General features: G+C 48.2%; 1 protein-coding gene across 2 annotated transcripts in view; it reads right to left on the bottom strand.

Moving 5' to 3' along the window:
- DIS3L2 (DIS3 like 3'-5' exoribonuclease 2) overlaps positions 1–22,199 on the bottom strand; it is a 183,308-nt gene that overhangs the window by 38,529 nt on the left and 122,580 nt on the right. For both annotated transcript variants that reach the window (XM_063306305.1, XM_063306304.1), the window contains 2 exons: positions 19,045–19,152; positions 16,470–16,703 (listed from right to left, as the gene is read on the bottom strand). In XM_063306305.1, the coding sequence (XP_063162375.1) occupies positions 16,470–16,703; positions 19,045–19,152 (342 nt within the window). The remainder of the gene's footprint in view (positions 1–16,469; positions 16,704–19,044; positions 19,153–22,199) is intronic.

Here is a 22,199-nt window from a genome sequence, read left to right as displayed (position 1 = left end):
GAATGGCGGTTAGAAAAAAGTGAGGGGAAAGGGGAAAGAGCACCAGGGCAAAGATTGCTAATTAAGCTAAGCGGCCGATGAGTGGACTTTACACCGAAGAGGCTGCTTGGTGGGATGCTGAAAGTATCTGTTCGAAGGTGATGAGGTACGTTTGGCTGGAGGCGATGTGCCCTTGAATGTCTCCCAACTAGGAAACAGCAACCTAGGACCGGCTTCGTTGTGAAAGTCCACTGTCTAAAACTTTTCCATTCACACACTGTTACCTGAACTGTGATGCCTGGATTTGAAGGGAAGGCAGCCCCAAAGGGAAAGGACTACCTGGGAAACTGCAGAGGAAAATCTGCCTCTATCTCATGGAGTTCAAACAACAGGCTTTTGCAAGGCCCCCTCTGCTTCTTGCTATGTACTAAAGCAGTGTTTCTCAACCTTGGCCACTTTAAGACATGTGGACTTCAACTCCCAGAATTCCCCAGCCCCCAAGTTTGAAAGTTTATAGACTTCAACTCCCAGAATTCCACAGCCAGCCATGCTGGCTGTGGAATTCTGGGAGTTGAAGTCCACACATCTGAAAGTGACCAAGGTTGAGTAACACCATACTAAAGGGATATTTTAGTTGTTGGACCAAGTCCATTACTTAATAAATAACCTGAGGTTTGTGTGAGAAGCAGGGAATGGAGTGGTGTTTAGATAACGCTTTAGAGCAGCCTTTCTCAACTGGCATTTCATGGGTGCTGTGAGAGATTGTGATTGAAAAAAAAAAATAAACACTGCTTTTTGAACTCTGGGCACCACACAGGGCTAGCACTCGCAGTGGTGGGAATTTTTATGAGCTGTGACTTAGCTGCCAGCCTGCTGCTTTGCTGCTGTTACAAACGTTGTCAAACACGAATGGTGTAGAGTAGAGGTGACTTGTACAGGTAGTCCTCACTTAACCATTCGTTTAGTGACAGTTCGGACTTACGACGGTGCTGGAAAAAATGACTTGCAGCCAGTCCTCACTGTCACAGCGTCCACGCAGTCACATGATCACAGTTTGGGTGCTTGGCAAACGGCTCGCATTAATGATCACCGTAGTGTCCTGTGGTCACATGATTGCCATTTTTGACCTTCCCAGCCAGCTTCTGGCAGGCAAAATCAGTGGGGAACCGTGTGATTCGCTTAACCACATGGTTCACTTAACGCCATGGTGATTTGCTTAATGACCTTTTTGAGGCCATAAAAGTGGATCTGATTCGCTTAATGACAGGTTCACTTAGAAACTGAAATCCCAGTCCCAATTGTGGTCGTTAAGCAAGGACTACCTGTATTGTGAAATTGTGTGTGGGGGGGTTCTTTTTCACAATTTTGATGCAGGGGTTCCCTGAGCCCTGAAAATTATTTCAAGGGTGCCTCCAGCCTAAGAAGGTCAAGAAAGGCTGCTTTAGAGGGTTTAAAGCATTTTTAGCCTACTGTTTTCATTTCATTTTTAATTTTTAGCCGCCCAGTCCTGCATTTGAGATGGGCGGCCATACAAATTAAATAAATAAATAACCAATCATTCACAAGCAGAGCAATCTCTGTGGAAGGGAGCTACAGTTCAGAAAAGTTTACGCCTTCTAATAATATGTGTTAGTCTGAAAAGGTGCTGCCAGTCTCCTCCTGATTTTTGCCTCCCATAGACTAATAAGCATTTAATGTATCTCATTTTAATCATGCTTGGAAAAGTCTTGCCAGGGAGGCAGTATCACCGATACGCTACTGATAAGAGAATATGTCACGGTATCTTTTACGAGAACAGGTAATTTATAACTATTTTTCACAGGTAAGTATATCTGGAGGGCATCAGGTGGAGAACGGGTGATGCATGGCGTTAGGGGGAGGAGACCGAAATCCAGCTTTTCTCCTAGCAGGTCATGGGTCATCTTGACAGCTGAGAGTTGGGCAGGAGATGCAGCTCAGCAGCAGAGGCTTTCTTTTTTAAGTAGGTCAGGGGTAGCTCAGGACTGTCGGTTTCAAGTAATTCTAGAGGACTGTGGAGTCCTTGGTGCTCTCTGGGCTTGGTTGTTTGCCTGCAGATGCCTCATTACCCAACTAGGCAGCATCACAGTGCGAGGGAGTGTGAGGTTTGCTCCCTGTTTCTATACAGCAGCTCGCCCTGCCAGTGTTAGTGGAGGTGTGGTTTCCTCTTTGGTGGTCCCGTGATTAGAGCATTGCCTCTGCTTGAAAAAAAGAGCTTCTTTTACTGGCTCTCCCATTCCATCACTGCAGGTGGGAAGTCTCTGCCAGGCTGATGCAGCTCTTCTGGATATCATGTGGCTGAAAAGAGACAGCTTGGTTGGAAGGACCTCCTGCTTAGGGAGGATCCACATATGGTGGGGGGGGGGGAGAGGAGGAGCGAGGCAGGCAACAAGAAGAACTGCCTTGCCATCCTCTGTTCCTCTCAACCTGCTTCCTTGCCTGGTCAAAGCAGCCAACCATTGCCCCATACGAGGGCAGTGACTCTACTGATCTTGTTCCAGAGGAACACTGTGGGGGCAGCAGTTCTTCAAACCAAGATACCTTCCTCCCATCTCAAGGACAAGAGGGAAGCACATCGCTGGAACAGGGTGGATGAGTCCAAAGAGAAAACTCATATTAGTCAGTGACTCATTACTATGAGGAAATGAAAGAACTGTATGCTGTCCAGTCCCCTCAGCACATGAAGTGTGCTGTCTGCCAGGAGCAAGGATCAAAGAGTATCTGAACAGTAGCCAAGACTTACCAAGTCCGCTGACAATCGACTGCCTGCAAATATATGTATGTCATGTGGGGACAAATGTTCCTGCAAAGAACAGCTACAACCACATCACCATGGATTTTGTGAAAACCTTGGAAGGAAGCTCAAGGTTCCAGAGGCTTATTCCTATCCATCCTTCCCATCCATGAACGAAGGCCAGGAAGAGAAAGGAAAACATTGCAAGTCAATGACAGCTAAGGGAATGGAGTTAGCAGGAGAGATACAGTTTCTAAGACCAGATTCTGAATTATCTACATGATGGGCTGCTGCTATAAGATGCATGACAAGCTTGTTCAGCAAGGCTTGAAACTGAATCCTGGTGGCAGGAGGTAGAAATGAAAACCCTGAAGTTAAGAACTGTTCACTGTACAATGTGGAAGCATTGTTCAAAGTTCAAAAGCACCAGTACTCTTCCCATCTTGCTTCTTCAAAGTCCAACTTTCACTTCCATAGAGTGTCACAGGGAGTACCATGACTTGCAAGATTCTGATCTTCGCAGGCAGAGACACATCCCAGCTTCTGAATATCTTCTCCAAGGCCTTCATGGCTGCTCTACCAAGTGCTAATCCAGGGCTTATTTCTTGACTGCTGGTTCCTTGATGGTTGATCCTAAAAGGCAGAAGCTACCCACCGCTTTGATCTCTTCACTATCAGTTCTAAGGCTGGTTGTTCTACCTGGTGTCATTCATTTGGTCTTCTTTATATTTAATCTTAATGGACTCGAAGGAAACCCCCACCCCACCCCCCAAAAAAACCAACAAAAAAGTATATATTCTGGTGCATTATTCTGAATGCACTTCAGTCTCCAAGACAAGTGACTGGCATCCTAGGGCGCTGAAAGAACTAGCTGATGATTGGGCTGGACATTTTATGCATTATCTTTGAGAATTCCTGGAGAGTTGGTGAGGTACCGGATGACTACACTTATCTGATAGCTTCTTAAAGAGATAATGGCGATGCCGTAGATATAAAAGTATGGGCTCAGGAGTATGATGGCTAAGTAGGTATGTGTTGTTGTTAGTTGCCGTCGCCCTCCGCAATTCGGAGAGAGGTAGCAAGCGGTCTGCCACTAGAGTCAGTGCTGGGTCCTTCCATATTTTCATTAATGCCTTGGATGAAGAAGTGGAGGGAATGCTAGTTAAATCTGCAAATGACACATTAGTTGCAAGACTTAACCCTCCAAATAATTCTACTTTGGTCAGACCCTACCTGGAGTACCGTCTCCAGTTCGGGGCACCAGACTTTTAGGAAGGATTCACAAAAATCGGAACAGGTTCAGAAAACGGCAAGGGGGATGATCAGGGCCACTGGAAAGTCCTGTGAAGAAAATTTGAAGGAGCTGGGCATGTTTAGCCTCCAGAAAATCCAGCTGAGGTTCTGTCACACAGAAGAAGGTCCTGTTCTCGCCCCTTCCAGAATGCAGACCCAGAATAATGGGTGTTTGTTACAGGAAGGCAGATTCCAACTGAGGAGTAGAAAAGGTTTCCTAGGAGGAAGGGCAGGCTGGCATCGACACCAACAACCCAGTGGGGTGCCGGCCTTTCTTCTTTGGAGGTCTTCAAGCAGAGGCTCTGGGATGCTTTGTTTTGGAGCCCTCACTGAGCAGAGGGTTGGACTCAGTGGCCTGGGGGCCTCTTCTATCTCTAGGATCCCAGGTCCATCAAACGTTAGGTCTGATGAACCAGCATGGGGTAGTGATGGCTGTGTGGAAGACAGACGCCACCCACCCGCATCTCCCTGAGCAACTGGGGGCCAGGTCTCCTCCTCCTCAGCCAGTCCACCTCACAGGATTGTTGGGGGGGAAACGGAGGAGGTGGGAACGTTATCTACCACTGCCTTGAGCTTCGGGAGAAAAGAAGGCTATCCACCTGGGAAGCAAATAAATAATCGAAGGGCAAAGCCTCCTATCCAGAGCCCTGGAAGGCCCGGATGGGCCTGTGATCTGAGCAGAAGACAGCTTCCCGTGCCCTGGGCGCCTCCCTCCAAAGAAGGAAAGATCTTTGGATACTGGGAACCTGCAGCCAGAAACTGGAGATCGAAGCCCACTGGCCTGCTTCATGGCAAGGCGGCTCTGGATGGCAATTGGGGTGTGCGCTGCTGACTCGTTACATTTTTAAATTAAAACCATTCAAGCCCCACGCCTGTTTTCCATCTGACCCCTTCAGTGAAGAATGCTCTTCCCAAGACAAAGCGCTCTGTCACGGTAAGCTTGGCGCTCGCACACAGGATAAGCCTTCCACACTTGACAGAAATATAAGCATCTCTTTCCTAAAGGCATTCCAGCCTGGGCACCACGGAGCATCGCGAGAGCTCAGGGACAGGCGTATGTACACACACACACACACACACACACACGGTGCACACTCACCCCAAACGGGGCCGGGTGCAAGCCGGAGCGTGCAATCATTCCATCAAAGCTCAGCGTTGGGTTTTGCTTCCAAAGTCCTTAACATCTTGGCCCTGATTCGTTTTTTGAGGCAGATTTCCCACTTCTTGTGGCTGTGAAGGCAAGCTAAAAATACCGGCGGTGCAGAGGGGGGAGTAAGTGAGCAGAATTTCACTCAAAAGGGCTTTGATGCTCCTGCGTGTTTCTTTGTTGTGTTTTGTTTTGCCCCCAAGATTGGCAAAAGGAAGACATGGAAGAAACTGGTTTAGGGTGACTTTGCCCAAGTCGGCACCCTCTGGATATCCTGAACTGGAACCCTTGCCACCCCCACCTCCACGTAGGCTGGGGACGATTGGAACTGCAGTCCAACATTGGACAAGTGGGCCAGAAGGAGAAGCTTGGCTTAGAATATACTTCAGATCCCCAAATCCTACTTTTCGTGGGGTGAACTCTGGGTTTCCCTGGGGCAGAGGTCTGATTTCTTTTATAACCTCCTCTTTGACTTTATAATAACAATTATTTAAGCGGCAGCGGTCACGGTTTACAAGCAGGATCACGGCTCTTTTGCGCCAAGCCTTTTCCTTTTCCCTTTTTCTCCCCCCCCTTTTTTTTAAAAAAAGGTCTCCAAAATAAACGTGCTTTTAAAGCCACTTGCAAATTGAGAAACTTTGACGTCACCCTTTCTTTCACCTACCCCATCTCAACCACTACAAAGGAAGGGGGTGGGGGGAGTTCAGATGGAAAACCGGCAGCTGCCTGCTGAGGGTCAGCCAGAGGAGGGAATATTTATTAGGTAATCTCGACCGAAGCAGAAGCTTGTCTCTCAGATACAAGGCCCTGGGTTCAAGTTCCAGGATGGCGCCACGCCTTCTTGGAGTTTTCAAACTGTTGCCATGCGAGCCAATTGCCTGGGCGGCCTCGGGCCCCACTCAGCTTCTCCTCTGAGTTCTTCATTTGTTAATTGGGTCCACCAGTGAGCATTAACCACCTACTGCTTGTAAATCATGTTCAAGTGTGCCTGATGTTCAAATGACTAGCAAGAACCCTTCATCCCACTATGGGAAGAAGTAGCCAGAAGTAAACCAGGGGGCTTGCCAGTCGCTTGACTCTAAAAGCAATCGGTGTGGGCCAAGAAGTCCCTGTCTTTCTCCTGGCAGGTTCTGTCCATCCAGGGGACTTGAAGTGGGACAGGGAGCCTCCAGGCTGGTCACATGTCTTGTCAGAAGGAGTTTTTAAGCAGCAAAAACTAAGACCACATTTAACAGACACTCAAACTCTCAAAATGAGTTATTTATCCAAAAAAGTTTTTTTTCCCCCTTTAAAAAAGGAGGAGATTAAAGGGTTCTTGTAGCAGATTTTCCATCCATGATGTTTTCTTTTAAATTATCGACTTCATTCCCACCTCTTGCCCTGGAAAAGCTTTTGGGACGACATGCACAGGATGAGCAGAAGCTGCAGGGCAGTTTCATAATGCAGGCTGGGAGGGAAATGCTACTGTTGTCCTCCTCATTGCTGCGAACTCGACTGCTCTCTCTGAAGACAGACAGGGCTGTCAGAATAAAGACCACAGGGCTGGCAGGGCAAGTAAGCTCTGGGGTAGGTGCAGAAGACCAACCGAATCTGGTGATTCAGCTCAAGCAGGCCAAGAATTCATTATTAAGCAAATAGTCCACCAAAGTCTTTAGATGCAGTACCCACCTCTACATCTTGCACAGTAGATTCCAATTGTTTAGTTTCAGACGAAACCCTTTCAGCTGCATCCTGCTCCAACTTGGTTCCATGTCTAGCAAGGAAATCCTTGGCTTTAGGTATTGAAGTTAATCTAAATCTTGTTGGTAAGTAAAACTTACCCCTTTTAATTTTTCCCAATGGAGGGCAATCCTATTCTTTTTTCAGAACATCTGCACCTTTAATGAGACCAGCTTGTGGGGTTCAGAGACAGGGCTGCAGAAGCTCCAGCTTGGTAGAACCTCCACCATTCATGGAGGGAAGAGGACTCCGAGTCTTGGACGCGCTGCCAATCGAGCATGCAGGCCTCGGCGGCACTAAGTGATGGGACAAAGAAGGACAGTGCTCCCTGCTTGAGGTGTTCTTCCCACCAGCACATGGCCTCCGTGGGGAGAGTCCCCAAGTAGGGGCCCCATCTGACAGCCAGAGTGCACCAAGCCTTGTTCCCTTCCCCGCGGCCCCTCGACTTTCCAATGCTCTCCAGCCCGCCTGCCGCCCCGATAGAGCTGTGGCCTTGGAAGGAAGGAAGGAAGGAAGGAAGGAAGGAAGGAAGGAAGGAAAGAAGGAAGGAAGGAAGGAAGGAAGGAAGGGGGAAGAAAAGAGGGAGGGAAGCCTCATCCATCACTGACACGCTGTTTTCAAAAGGTCTGACATTCTGCAGTGGGAAAGACCACAGCCACGTGGAAGGAAGGGAGGGGCGGCCAACCGGGGCTCTCGGCTGCCAGGAGCCAGGGTAGAAGCTAGCAGAAGGCGGAGAAGGGGCTCTGGTTTGGGGGGGCCATGCTTCCCAGGAATCCCCTCCTGCCACCAGGATGCTCCTGCCCAATGGCTTTTGATAGCCGTGCCCTGATAGCCTTTCATTTGGCTTCAGACCAAGCTCTCAATGCAGAGCACCAGTCCGCTCTTCGGTGACCCAGGGGAATTTGAGACAGGATCCACTTTTGGGCCGACCTGGGAATTGGACTGTTTTAGGAGACGGTTCTTGTCATTGAAACATGAAGGGCCACACTGGCCCACCCAGTGACCGCAAACTCTGGGACAATTTTCCTCCCAGCTCCAAGCTCAGGAGAACACACTGCCATCTGGAGCAACTCGGAGCAACGCCGAAGTACAATTCAATGCCAGACCACCACCACCCCAATACTCCCCAGATCCAAGCTGGCACCAGAGGTGCACCAGAGGGAGTTCATGAACAACCGATTCAGCCATCAGGATTCTGTACAAGGACCCAAAAGCAGAGAACAGACACTGAAAGCAGCAACTCTGCAGTGCTCTCCAATGGGCTCCGTGCTGGTAGCCCGATGTTCCCTACTTCAACTAGCCAGTAGAAGTCAGTTCTAAGTTTTGAACTTACTTTTGATCTCCTCTTTGAAGAATGCTTTTCACAGCTTCCTACAAGAAATTAGGTGAGATCTGAGCCAAATAAAAAAGCCTGGTATCAAAGCAACTAGACCTGTATCCATCCATTCCTCTCTACCCTGAATTTGCTTCATTCCCCTTTTATCTCCAGATTGTCCAATTCCTTGTGTTGCAGAAGCTGAGCAGAATTCCACACCTGCAGAGGAAGCTGCCCACCGCATGCAACACCAATAACAATAACAACAACAACAACAATAAATTAAACTTGTATGCCTGCCCGACTCTCAATGGCTCTGGGCAGCTCACAACCATCAAACAACAATAAAATCAACAAAATCAATGAAACATAAAAGATAAAGATAAAAGATGACAAGCACAATGAAGCAAGGGGTCTCATTCTCCCTTGCCAAGGCCTGGGTGAAGACCCAAGTCTTCCCGACTCTGGTAATCGAAGGAATCTGGAGCACACCAACCCTGCAGGATCAAAGAGGATGGGGAGATTTTATTTTATTTACTTTTATTTATATTCCAAATATCATCACTGCCTACTTCACTCAAAGAGAAATGTTATGGGAGACAGGCTAACTAATTAAGTTGGGTAAAAACTGAGTGGCTGCATTCACCATCACATGCTAACCTTGGTTAATGTTAACTGTGCTTATTTTGGGAGGGGGGGAGCTTACCATGTTGTGGTTAGCTTAACTTACTCAATTGTGCAAGCCCATAAAATAGTTTAATTCAGGAACCAGGTTTCACGTGGTGCATGAATGTGGCCCATAGTAAACAGCAGTGGCCTTTGGCCTCTCTGTGAGTGGGAGGAGCTGGCGAGGGGAAAAGATGGCAGGCCATCCTCCATCTGAAGCACACTTTGAATTTTCAGCAAAAAAAAAGAAAAGAAAAATGCTGTCAGAAGTATGTGGAACACTCGTCCGAAGAGAAGGGAGTCTGATAACAATGGGAAAATTGGGTTGAATTCTTCTCCAAGCTCTATTCATGATGGAAAAAGCCATTTTTATCCTCTTCCACCCTGCCCACACCAGCGCCCACAAGGAGCAAGGAGTGATGAGTCACATCCACAGTCACTGAAGACCAGGAAAAAGTGGACCACGTCCTCTTTGTAGCTCCTTGCTCCATTTTTTCTTCAGCACAGCATGAAAATCCACCCAGACGGTGAATGCGGGCAATGGGGGCAGTGCCGCTGCCAATCCCAGTGTGTGTGTGTGTGTGTCTGTGTGTGCAAGGAGCCTCCCACCCCAAGACACCAGCTCCTGAGGACAACCCCCATGTTGTTCTGGAAGCAAAGACCAGGAGGATCATTCATTTAAAAAAAGAAAAAAGAAAAGAGCACCCATCTGGATGGGACTAAAGATAACACTGAGGCCTGTCTTTTAGGCACATTAATGGGGAGGGGGGCTGTTTTAAGATGGCAAAGCATTTCATCACAGGATTCCCCCACTCCTACCCACATGTTGAAGTGCTGAATGCCAGAACCAGGTTTTACTTCTGGCTTGTGGCACCTGGGCATTGCTGAAAAGGGGCGAGACGTTTGGGTGGCCAAATTATAAACCAATCCCAAAGCAGCCTTTGCTCACATGCTGATGGCTTCAAAAGGAGACTGCAACCATTCCTGGAGGAAAGGTCTGCAAATGGTTACTAACCTGGGTGCTGTGTCCAGCAGGGGGCTGCCCACCTTCATATACCGGGTGCCACAGGGAGCGATAATGGGGGAGGACAACTGCCTTTTCTCTCCTAGCCGTGGGTTCCTAGATGCATCTGGTGGACCACTGTGCAGACAGGAGGCTGGCCAGGTGGACCTGGGCCCTTCTCCAGCCCTCACACCCAGCCCACGCTGTCCAGCCGATCACCTATTCCACACTGGCTGCTGGGGGGAGGCTCCCATCATTATCACCCCTCCTAGAATTTTATTCTTCCTCCCTGGAAAAAGTGACAAGCATTCTTTAAAGAGAAGCAAATAAAGGAAGGCACAGGAAGAGAGGGGGAAAAAACTTGAGTTAAGGTGCTGAACCTGTTTCCTTCAGTGCAAAATAGAACTTGAACAATTCTGTCAAGGGCATGTGAGAAACCTGTGGTCCTGCAGGATGGGCTCCAGCTCCCAACTCTCTCCCAAGTCCCAACTCCAGATCCCAACTTTCCTCTGGATTGGCTGGGCCAGCTGGAACTGGAGGGAATCCTTGAAGTTCTGCAGTGCCTGGACGGCCACCGCTCTCGGATTAGGGCCAGCAGGTCAGAAGGCCAACTCTCCAACCAAAAGTCCCTTACAACGTTCCATCAGCTGCCCCTGAACGTGGCTGACCGACGTAGATGAACACGTCACAAACCAAGCTGCATTCTTTGCAATGGCCGCAAGGAAGATTCGAAAGCAGATGTTGACAAATAGTGCTGTCAATATTAGAGGGGATGTATTGGACTGATATGGGTTGCTGTCATTTTATATGAATTTTGCTAAAACCGATTGTTACAAATAAACGTACACACACACACAACTGCCCCTGAACACAGCTCATGTTTTCAGGCAGATGAACCAATCCCCCTGCCAATTCCTGATGCCACCAAATGCCACCAGCTGGGCTTTGGGATGTGACCCTGACTCTCAGGAGGAGCTATGTTCACAAGACTAAAAGTCAACCATGGCTACAGAGCGAAGAGGCACCTGGGCTTTACGCTGGACATCCCAATCCCGAGAGAGACGGGACCCTTTGAAAGAAGCACCCCTCCCAGCCTTTTTCCTCCTCACAAATGCGGTTGGACCCACTGCCCTTGCGCAGCTACACATCTGGGTTGTCCAAGGCCTAAGTTGTGGGGATGGGCAGAACTTTGCAGGTGCTGCAGGGAATTGGGAGTTCATCCCCTGATATTTGAAAACATACACACACGCAGGATGCCACCCTGCTTACTTGCCCCTTAATGCTTGGCCTTTCCCCCAGGGCCAAATCTTAGGCTTAGCCCTCCTTGGAACAGGGGCTGTTTAAAACGCTAGGCAAAAGCATGAAATTCTCTCTCAAGCGATATACAGACGAAGGCGTCCCTGTTGACTCAAGCAGCTGCTGAGCAGCACCGACTCCAGAAAGTAAAGTCTATCTTTCAGACTCCACCAACTTTGTTCCAAGCTCTGTATTTATTTGATGATAAATGGTGTTATTGTTATCTGCTTTGAGGAAGTGGGGGCACGTTTTGCATATCAGCCTGGGCTCTCCTGGGAGGAAGAACTGTGTAGCAATAAAAACAATGGCCCTGCATACCCTTGTCATAATCTAAAAAACAAGGGGCTTGAGAGGCAACCATAGGCATTAAAAACAAGCTGCGGATGAGGTTGCACGTGCTTTATCCAAATCCCACGTCTCTGTACAGTAAGAGGCCCTTCTATCTGCCCATTTACCGGCAGGTGAAACAATGCGAACTTTGGGACATGAGCCGTCGCTCGGCCACTTAAGGCGGCCCCCTGTTTCCTTCACTCAACAAGGGATGACTCAGGGTGACAAAAAGGAGGGGCTGATTGGCTGTACAGGGCCTGTGGCAGTTGATACTTGGAAGACCGGCAGGGCAGGAGCCAAGATCAGGCTGACAAAGGAGAACTGAAACAGCCAGGGGCGTCCCAGGGTTGTCTGCACCCAACTGGCAAGAAAAGGCTTGGGTGCGCCCGCAGGGCAACGGGTTCACCAAAATTGGCCACCATAGCTGGCTTGAAAAGGAATTCCTCCTAATTCTGCGGTTCACCTCTCCCCCAGCCCCGCAGCAGGCTGGGCTGCCTCCATTCTTAACAGCACCTCCAGGGCTTTCATGGACTGCAGCTTCTGGAGCTGCAGGCAAGTTGCAATAACTGGAGGACATCAAAGAACAAGGGTCTCCTAGTGTCTTCTCTTCCTCTTTTATGTAAGGATTGGGACAGCGTGGTGCTGTTGCGTGCCATACGATGCACAATGGCGCCGGAGAACATGGGGTTCTGTTCTGAGTCCCCCATCCCCTCGGCCTGATCCACTATTGCAATGTCATTCAAGCAGCATGGAGGTCTCCGTTCCCATTACTCCATCCTGCTGCAGTTATGAGACTAAATGTGCTTTTCAAAGTTTTCTTCTGCCGTAAGCTTGTTTCACCTATCGACGTGCCAAAGAAGAACGAAGGGAGCTCCAAAAGGGATGTCCCATCGAAATCCCTACAATTAATGGAGGGAGGGCAGGGCGTTCTGGGCCCCTGTAGCCCCTGGGACTGTGGCGCCCAGAGAGCTGTGAAAGTCAGCATCTGCCAGCAGCTTCACCTGCAGGGCTGGGAAAGGCCTTGGGGAATCCGACAGCAACAGTGGGTTCAGCCAATCGAGAGCTACCTGGAGCTAAGAACCAGCAAGCGTTCAACGTTGTAAGAATCATCACCCTCCGGTGCAGGAGTTAACTAGGCATTTTTTTTTTTTTTTGGCAATACCGAGCTCTTTCTTTCATTGGAGTTTTTTTTATGTACATATCAGCATTTGTACGTAAGCTCCTAAAAATGTACGGTCTTCACCAGAACCACCTGCGCTACTCTTCCACCCTAAGCAGATCCCTCGACTGTTACTTTGCTGCAGGTGGGAATCCTACTCCTTCATTTATTCATTTCACACACTGAAGATTAACTCACTGCTCCCGTGCAGTGGCCAACTTAGTCCCCGTATTTAAAAACACCAAACTGTTGGGGGGCGGGGTTGGTTCTGGCAAGAGGAGGACTTGCCGTTTAAAGTAAGAATACTTGGTGTCCTCGCTATAAAGAAATAGCTTTCTGCCCCAGCTCATTTAAAGTGATCCAGGAGAGGGTATTTATATGGAAGCCGAGCATCCTCAGCAGCACACCAATGCTCCAGCCAGAAGACCTGAAGCTGCTCACAACACCTGCGGGCTCTTCATTCCGAATCCCCACATATTCTGTGGGCATGGCATCTGAACAAGGTCTCCAAGGAGAACACAGCAAGTCTGCAAACTTCAGAGGAATGTTTCCTCGGCCATCCTTCTTTCGCCCTGCCATAAACGCTCGCTGTACTTTTTATAGCTTCCCAGAGCGAACCCCCCGTTAGCGCCCAAATCATCCCCAAGAAAAGCGTTCTTCGTGAAATCAATCTTGCGCAGACAGATTGGCTGGGAGGGCTTTTCAGAAGCCTCAGTGCCGTGACTAATGGAAAACAAGAGGGGCCCGGTAACTCAGACACCATGGATACAACAGTGCACGGTAGAGAAGGGAAGGGAAAAATAGCAAAGCTGTCTCCCTGCATGCATCTGGAAAGCCACCTTGTTTCTTGCATCTTTATCTGCTCAGTGGTGTGCGGGCAAGGAGGGGAACCAGCTTTTCCGTTCATTCCTGCATCATCAGTTAGCTGTGGGAGCAATGCACCCTCAGGTTAACCAGGCCGAAACATCGAAAGCAAGATTCAAGTCCTTGCGTTCAGAACTCCCTCATCCCCTCCTTCCGAATCACAGAAGGTGTTAAAAGGATCTTTTCTGCCTGGCTGCAGGGGCAACTTGCTGTGGAGACAGATGCAAGCCCTGATGTGCTTCTAGATGTGTTGGGACTGCCTGCCTGAAATGCCCTCCTAGCATGCCTGAATGGTTAAAGCCTCGCACCGCAGTCCGGTGGTGCAGCCTGGTCTGCACAAGAGGCGCCTTCCCATGGTGGCTGAGGACAAAGGAACCAGGAACCGTTGCAGTGATCTAGACAAGGAGATCTGGATGCACACATGGTCCAGACTAAAGCTGAAGCATCACTGAAAGGAAGCTTAAAGGCTCAGATGAAAAAGAACATATTTCCTGTTGAACATCTGCAGGTTCGTAGTTCCACTGGATCTTCCCACAGTACCTTCGGGTAAATTTTCAAGGAGGGAAGCTAATATCTTGTGAGAGAGGAGAGATACTAAAATCACGGAGAGAGCCCAAAGGAGAAACACCTCTAGAACCAGGCAATGCACCTCTACCTAGAATTAACGCCTACTGAATTCAAGGAAGTTCATTGCTTAATGGAAGGATGAACGATGAAGCTCAAGCTTAGGTATTTGGGATACATAAGGCAAAGGCAAGAGTCACTGGAGAAGTCCCCGAAAAATCAAAGGCAATTGAAAAAGAGGCTAACAGAAGACAGGGTGGCTAGATACCACCCCTGATGATACAAAAAGGAGCTTACACGCACTCAAAGAAGCTGTTACTGACAGACTATCTTGGCCAAATAATGTCCACCGGGTAACCAAGAGCTGGAAGGGACTGAGCAATGGAGCAACAATTCTCAGACTAGCCTATTTACAACTGCAGCCTTAGGTCCTTGCTGTACCAAAACGCCAGTAAAAATATTTACTTCCAAGGAAGTACATCAGCCAAACCTCTGAAAGGCACAAGCCCTTTTACTGATTTGGACTGAACGCAGACGCTTGATTATATGTCCCAGTCAACCACTAAAGCATTGCAAAGCAACTGCAAAGAGGGATCTGACGGTGTTCTTAAAACCATGCCAGAAGCACAAGGAAAGCTGCAAACGGTCAATACAAATCCATACTCGCTTAACTTAAGCCATGGAAGCCCAGTAATGACAAAAGCAATGCATTTTATTCCTTCCCCCAGTACTCCCAAGGGATGAGACAAGGGTTGCAGTGGGTTTTTTTGTTTTTTTTGGCACAACCCATGAACTGCTTCCTGCAAGATGAGAAATGGAGATCAGAGAGCTCCCAGACAGAGAAATTGGTCAGGAGGCCCTGATAAGATGCTTACCCACCTCGTAACAACAAAAGCATCCATAAAGATTAATGGCTGCGGTTAGCTCTGCTTGCCAACCTGACAGATTGCCCTCTTTTCAAAAGCTACTGCACCAGCCTCCATTTTCACACGGCCAGTTGCTTCGCAGAGATTTAATCCATCAAATCGTGGGACCAAAAACAACCTGGACGAACACTTTAGAAAAACAGGCTCGGAATGAAGATGGTACAAAAGGGAAGAAACACCGCTTGCTTCACCACAGTTAAAAGGCACTCTGGCCCTTTCCCACCCAAAATCTATCGTGCTTGAGGCTGATGGAGAGAGACTTCCAGCTAATGCAATTCCTCGAACAGCAGCCCCTCACCGCTTCCCTTATTTATTCAAAAGGAAGGTGGCTGGGTTCATCCAGGATTAAGCTAGTAGTATACTCAGCAGAAGTATTTACAATTTCTCCCTTTCCCTGTCAGAGGTTCCCTCAAGGTGCCTAGAATCACATGCCAAGAAAACCAGTTCAATAAAAATAAGAACATAAAGAAATATATAGAAATAAATGTTGGAAGAAAAAACACCTACCTGATAACATTTTAGTAAAGCCTGACTGAAAAAGGCGTCCAGGCCAGGGAGCAACAGAGCCATATTTAGGTTTCCTGGTATCTGAGTAACAATGAGAATCAAAACCCACTTCCTGGGACAAAGATTTCACAGCTCAGATATACCCAGAATAGACATCCGCTGCATTCCTACTTTAGAAGAGAACCCCTACCAGGTAATTCTTTAAGTGTGCTGTCCCTGAACCGCATATTCCTGTTTCTTGGTTATATTAACATCCATACATTGCTTATTGGCAGCCATGTATATTTATCTTGCATTTATTTTGTGTTTTAATGGTTTTAATTGTAATTGTTTTAACTGTTTCATGGTTTTATTGTTGTAAGCCGCCCAGAGTCACTTGCTGAGATGGGCGGCTATAGAAATTGAATGAGTGAGTGAGTGAATGAATGAATGAATGAATAAATAAAATTCACTGGAAGGCTGGACTCTACTCTCAATCCATCCTTTGCCACCTGTTCTTTGCTCCACCTGAGTTTCATTCCAGGTAGTCTCTTGATGGGTTTTTGAGCTGTGGATCACCATTGTTCCCACCCCAGAGACCACATCCCAGTCCTTCTCAGTGGCATCTTCTTCAGGTCAGCACCCAGATGGCCACAAAAGATAAACTAAATGCCTTTTAATGTATTGTGTGATACCATACTGGGATTTTAAATTGCAAGTGGCTTTGATTGGCTCTTGGCAGTAGCTAGAGAGGAATCTCTTACTGCCATGCTGCCAAGGCTGAGAGAGAATGCCTTGCCTGAAGTCCCCTTAGTCCAAGAATGAATGCCCCCCCTGGTGTCTTCAAAGGTCAACGTATCTGGCCCACATTCACCTTTCTGCAGGTTTGATTTTCAGAACCAAAATGGAAACTTGCTACCCCCGATCGAAGTACAATACTTATGCTCCTACTAAGGCCGGTTAAGCTGACCTGGTCCAAGCGAAGAGCCCCGTCCGTGAAGCGTTGCTGGCGCAGCCGCTTGGCAATCTGGTGGAGGTTGAGGACAGCCTGGTGAACTTCAACAATGGAGTGCCAGGGAGAGACAGGGGGGAGCTCCTCTGCTGCAAACAGCTTTTCTGGGTTTTCAATCATGCTTTGAGCATGGTCGTAGCTGAGCTTCGCGCAGGACTGGATCACGGTCCGCCCAAACCATTCATCGAGGATCTGGAACATAAAGACGAGAAAGAAGATACTATTGTCTCTGAACATGGAAGAGAAACCTCAAGGAGAAAAACAGTGTCCATTATTATGCCCAGAGAATTTTAAAGCAGCAGGACTTTCCTTACCTACCCACAGGGTCCTCCCATAAGAAAGAACAGGTGCTCCAGGCAATTCCTGGAGTTGACCACCTGGGGATTAGAGAGAGCAATCTTCTCAGGGAAAACCTAAAATTCGGTTTGCCCATCAGGGAAAACTGGTACCCAAAGCCGGCATTCCACAAAATGCCTGAGGCTCAAAGGTATGCAAAGGCAGGAGTCAAATGGGGCCGTGGGAAGCACCCTGTCTCCTGCCAGATGCTGCTGGATAGCCCAGAAGAGCACCAAGGGAGTTAGCTTCTCCCCAGTGACACAGCCATCCCGCCTAAAGGCTCTATTTCGCTTTCGGGGCAATAGCCATGTTCTGCGTCCTCAAGACCTTCCAAAGCCATCAGAACACAACCAATTGCTTGCACAAAATACATCATTCACATTTAACTGTTAAAATCCACCAGCCAAGGTGAGGATTAATACAGAGCATGCAGCACTACAATTAGGTGGAAAACCTTTACATAAAAATAAAGGTGATCCAGGACCCAGAAGAGAACATGGAACTGGCTCAGCAAGGGATCCCAGAACAGGGAAGGAAGATCCTCAGATGTCTTTCTTTGACTACAATTCCCATCTTCCCTTTGGCATGCTGGCACTTTAAGAAAGATAAACATAAAGGGTTTGCTGTAACAAGGTTACACAGAGCAGTTGTCCAGCGGAAGCCCTTCCCAGCCTTGCTGTCTGAAGCAGTAAAGTTCAGAAAAGAATGCACACAATTGTCCAAACCCAGAGAAAAAGGGGAAAACAGATGGTAGGAAAATGAAGGAGAGAAGATGGGAAATGAGAGACAGCAGAAAACTGCTCTTTGCCTATTGGAAATTTTTTGCCATCAGCCAGTGGGAGACATAGAATTAGCTAGCTAATGAGGAATACAGGTAGTCCTCTCTTAATGACCATTCATTTAGTGACAGTTCAGACTTTCAATGGTGCTGAAAAAAACAACTTGTGGCCGATCCTCACACGACCACAGCGTCTCCGCGGTCACATGATCACCATTTTCAACCTTCCCAGCCAGCTTCTGGCAAGCAAAATCCATGGGGAACTGCGTTGATTCGCTTAATGACCACGTGGCTTGCTTAGCACCTGCAGTGATTCACTCAACGGCTGCCACAAAAAGGTCGTAAAATTGGGTCAGATGTGCTTAATGACCGCTTCACTTAGCAACTGAATTCCAGTCCTAACTGTGGTCATTAAGGGAGGGCTACCTACAAACAGTTCATATTTTTTGCCCTGCATACACAGCAAGGCACTTTTTTGAGGTCCTAAACTTGCTCGGGAGTCAAAGTGAAGCATTATATAGTTGGAAGAGCTCTAACTGCCTGCAGCCATAGGCATACGTCAAGAAAGAAGACATCTGCCCTTGTGGCACGGCACATGAAAGGTCTCCATCCCCTCCCTCTCCTGTTCACCCTTCTAATTCCTGGTTGTTGGCAATAGCTGAGTTCTCATTAATCTTGCCCAGGTCATTACAGCCCAACAGATAACATCTCAGGCTATTAGAAGCATTAATGCTGCTGTTGTATATGGGAATGGATTCCACCAACGTCAAGGGGAATGTTAAGTCAGATGTATTACTGTCTGAGTACAGTCCTGGCCATAGTGGGGATTTCTGAGGAACAGCTGTTTTCCAGAACCAAGGCCAACCTTTCAGCAAACTCTAATTAAAAGGATTGTGCAATTTGCTTCCACCTCAACATGACCTCTGCAGAGGACTGAGTTCAGGCCAGGTAAACTGGTGGAGCAGCCATGACGGAGAGGGATTGAAAACACTCCAAAGGTATTGAAGAGAGCCATGATTCAGAGGGATTTAAAACCTTCTTCTGTGGAGTGAAGACCCATCGCTGCTAATTATGAAATCTATAAAACGGGAGGCCATCTCCCTTTGAAGAGTTGTTGCTGAGAAGGGACAACAAGGGGAAAAAGGCATCTGTCCTCATGCCCTGAAGCTAGATGAGACAAACTCTGGGTTTGGATGGAAGCATCCCACCCAGAAACCGGTTGACTTGGAACAGATGGTTCTGTGCAGAACAATGGTGCTTCCCAACGGGTAAGAACCAGGAAATCTTTGAGCCAAGTGCCTCTTTTGACATAGCCACTCCATCTTGCAGACTTGGTCCCTCTCTCTTCTGATTAATCAATCCATGGACCGTCAGGACACGATTATGCCCAGCTAGTATCACCAAGCAATTCCGGCTTACCTTGCCTTGTGGAGTCAGCTTCCAAATGACGGAGAAGGTGAGTCTATCTGTCATGGGATTAAGGCTGCAGAGTTCCTCACAGAGCAGTGGGGGAAGCATGGGGATCACCTGGGAAGCAAAGAAGCACATGGACATGTGGACCTGAGTTTCTGGGTCCAATTTCAGAAATCATCTCCCCGGCCAAAAGCGGGACTAGCTGAGATGAGAGGAAGGTATCTCCACCACGGTTGAGTTTGTGGTGGCCACTAGCTCAGCACTGCTCTGTTCAGTGGCTGGCGGAGACCTTGAAAAAGCTCTCCAAGGCCAAGGTGAGTCAAGAGGGAGATCCCCTTATAATCCGTCATTGCTACATCACAGTGGTGAAACAAGGAGTCCGACCACAAGCCAGCATCCGTGGACCATGCAAGCAAATAACCAGCATCGTTAGGCCTGAGAGGCAAAGGGCCAAAACCTAGATGTTACCCATGTGGCTTTTTCTCTAGTCGTTCTCTATTGGACTGTCTCTTCTGGAGGGAATCTGTCTGTCCCACTTATCAGCCCAGGAGAGATGCTCTGGATCAGGGTTTCTCAACCAGGGTTCCGCGGGAGGTCACTAGGGGTTCCCTGGGAGATCACCATTTATTTTAAAAATTATTTCAAATTCAGGCAACTTCACATTAAAGAGGTTCGTTTCCTTCTTTATTTTCAGCTTAAGAACACTGTTAATGAATATTTACAGGCCTACCCATGAAGCGAATATAATGATTTTGTAACTTCTGGCGTATGTTTGAGCCTGAACGTGCAGGGGTTCCCCAAGGCCTGGAAAATATTTCAAGTGTTCCTCCAGGGTCAAAAAGTTGAGAAAGGCTGCTCCGGGTCCTCCTTCCATGAAATGAAGGTGGGTGAGCCCAGAAGTCAGTCTTCTATAAAATATACCCCCATGGATTTTTGTAAAGCCACAGAGGCTTGGCTTTTCATTGGCATATTTGGAGCTCAAGCTCTTAACAGTGTCAGCCCTTTTTAACCCTTCGGGTGTACTGAATTTATGTCTTGTGATTCACGTTGTTTTTATTACCTTTACATTAGCTGCCCAGAGTCCTGGGAAACGAACGGGGGAAAATATTGCTATGGAAATAAACAATAAATACTCAGCTGCTCACAACTCACATACTGTAGCGTTTATAAACATGGCAGACGGTGGCAGCCTCACACTCAGTACTGTTGATTTGAACTGGAGAGTCCCAGGTTCAAGGCCCCTCTCGGCCACAGAAGCTCCCTGGGGGACTTTGGGCTAGTCGCTCCCTCTCAGCCCAGCCGACCTCACAGGATTGTTGTTGGGGGCAGGGAATGGAAAGAGGGAACACAATGTCTGTCTCCCTGCGCTCTTGAAGGAAAGGCAAGATATAAACCTAACAAATAATTAAGCCTCTGTGGTATAGCGGTTACGGCAGGGTTTCTCCACCAGGGTTCCGTGGCACCCTCGGGGTCCGCGAGCGGTCACAAGGGGCTCCCTGGGAGATCACAATGCATTTAAAAAATTATTTCAAATTTGGGCAACTTCACATTAAAGAGGTAAATTTCATTCTTTAGTTTAAGAACACTGTTCGTGCACCTATACAGGCCTGCACATGAAATGAATAGAATAATTTTGTAACTTCTGGCCTATTTTTGAGCGTGAATGGGCAGGGGTTCCCCGAGGCCTGAAAAGTATTTCAAGGGTTCCTCCAGGGTCAAGAGGTTGAGAAAGGCTGGGTTATGGTGTTGGACTGGCACAAGAGAACTGAAGTCTGAGGTCTCCCTCCACCACGGGCACATATCGTCGGCCTTCTCTCTCAACCCTTCCTTTTTAATTCTTCTTTCCCAGCCAGGCAGTGGCTGTGAACACCCCCAATAAAAGGTAAACAGATCCTCGGTGCTGGCAAGCAAAACTGCCCAAAGCAGACAGATATGGAACACCTTCTACATTTCTGGGCTTTACCCTGATTTTAGGGTTTATTCATTAATTTCCTTGCACTCAATGCAATTGGTGAGCGTGCCATCAGACAATAAACCCTTTTGCGGCCTATGCCAGGCAAAGCAAATCCAGCAGCCAAAATAACGAGTACAGGCTTGTTGGATATAACAGGTCCTGCTTTGTTTAGTTGGGCCATGGCTGTGCAATGCTCCGTGGAGAATGACGTTAAATCCTGTCCGCCACCTGCTTCCCTCCTCCACCAGCCACTTGTGAAGGGGGTTTTCCAGGTATTCCTGGATTTGCAGTCAAAAGGAAACCAAATAGGGATGCTTAAACATCTTGAGGTTACGGCCTCTCGGTTACACTGTTTGAAACATACATGGAAAGTGCTAAAGAGAGCCAGTTTGGCCTAGTGGTCAAGGCGCCGGGCTAGAAACCAGGAGGCTGTGAGTTCTAGTCCCGCCTTAGGCACGAAAGCCTGCTGGGTGACCTTGGGCCAGTTCCTCTCTCTCAGCCCAAGAGCCATTCAGGCGCGGTATGAGAGTTCTAGTCCCACCTTAGGCCTGAAAGCCAGCTGTGTCCTAACAGCCAGGAACCACGCTGAGACAAGGAGTAGGTCTCTAGTGTTTTATTACTGCTACATAACAGAGAATCCTAACAAACTGAAGAAGTGTGGGAAAACCCAGACATATAAACCCCAAAGACTAAGGCGGGCCCGATCTGTGTCTCTTTGAATGGCCACCTAATTCCTCAGTACTACGCATGCGCTTTACAGCCTGGATGGGAGCCCCCTGCTCGCCATCCTCACTCATGACAGCTGGGTGACCTTGGGCCGGTCCCTCTCTCTCAGCCCAAGAGCCAATCAGGCGTGGTATGAGAGTTCTAGTCCCGCCTTAGGCACGAAAGCCTGCTGGGTGACCTTGGGCCGGTCCCTCTCTCTCTCAGCCCAACCTACCTCACAGGGTTGTTGTTGTGGGGAAAATAGGAGGAGTATTTGGTATGTTCCCCCCCTTGAGTTATTTATAACAATAATAACTTGTTGTTATATGCCCCCGGAGGTGAGACAGGCCCCTTCACTCTCGGCCTTCCGGAAGAACTTGAAAACCTGGTTCTGCCGCCTTGCTTGGGGTGGGAGGGGCACCAGTTCTTCTTGCGGGTGGCTAGTACCATAGATCTCTCCCCAACAAATAAGATCTTCACCGCTTGGATTTCAAACCTATTT

This window comes from Candoia aspera, chromosome 6 (assembly GCF_035149785.1).
Source record: "Candoia aspera isolate rCanAsp1 chromosome 6, rCanAsp1.hap2, whole genome shotgun sequence".
NCBI classification, from domain to species: domain Eukaryota; kingdom Metazoa; phylum Chordata; class Lepidosauria; order Squamata; family Boidae; genus Candoia; species Candoia aspera.
Note: the sequence above shows the minus strand (reverse complement) of the source record. Positions and strands in the feature narration are given on the sequence as shown.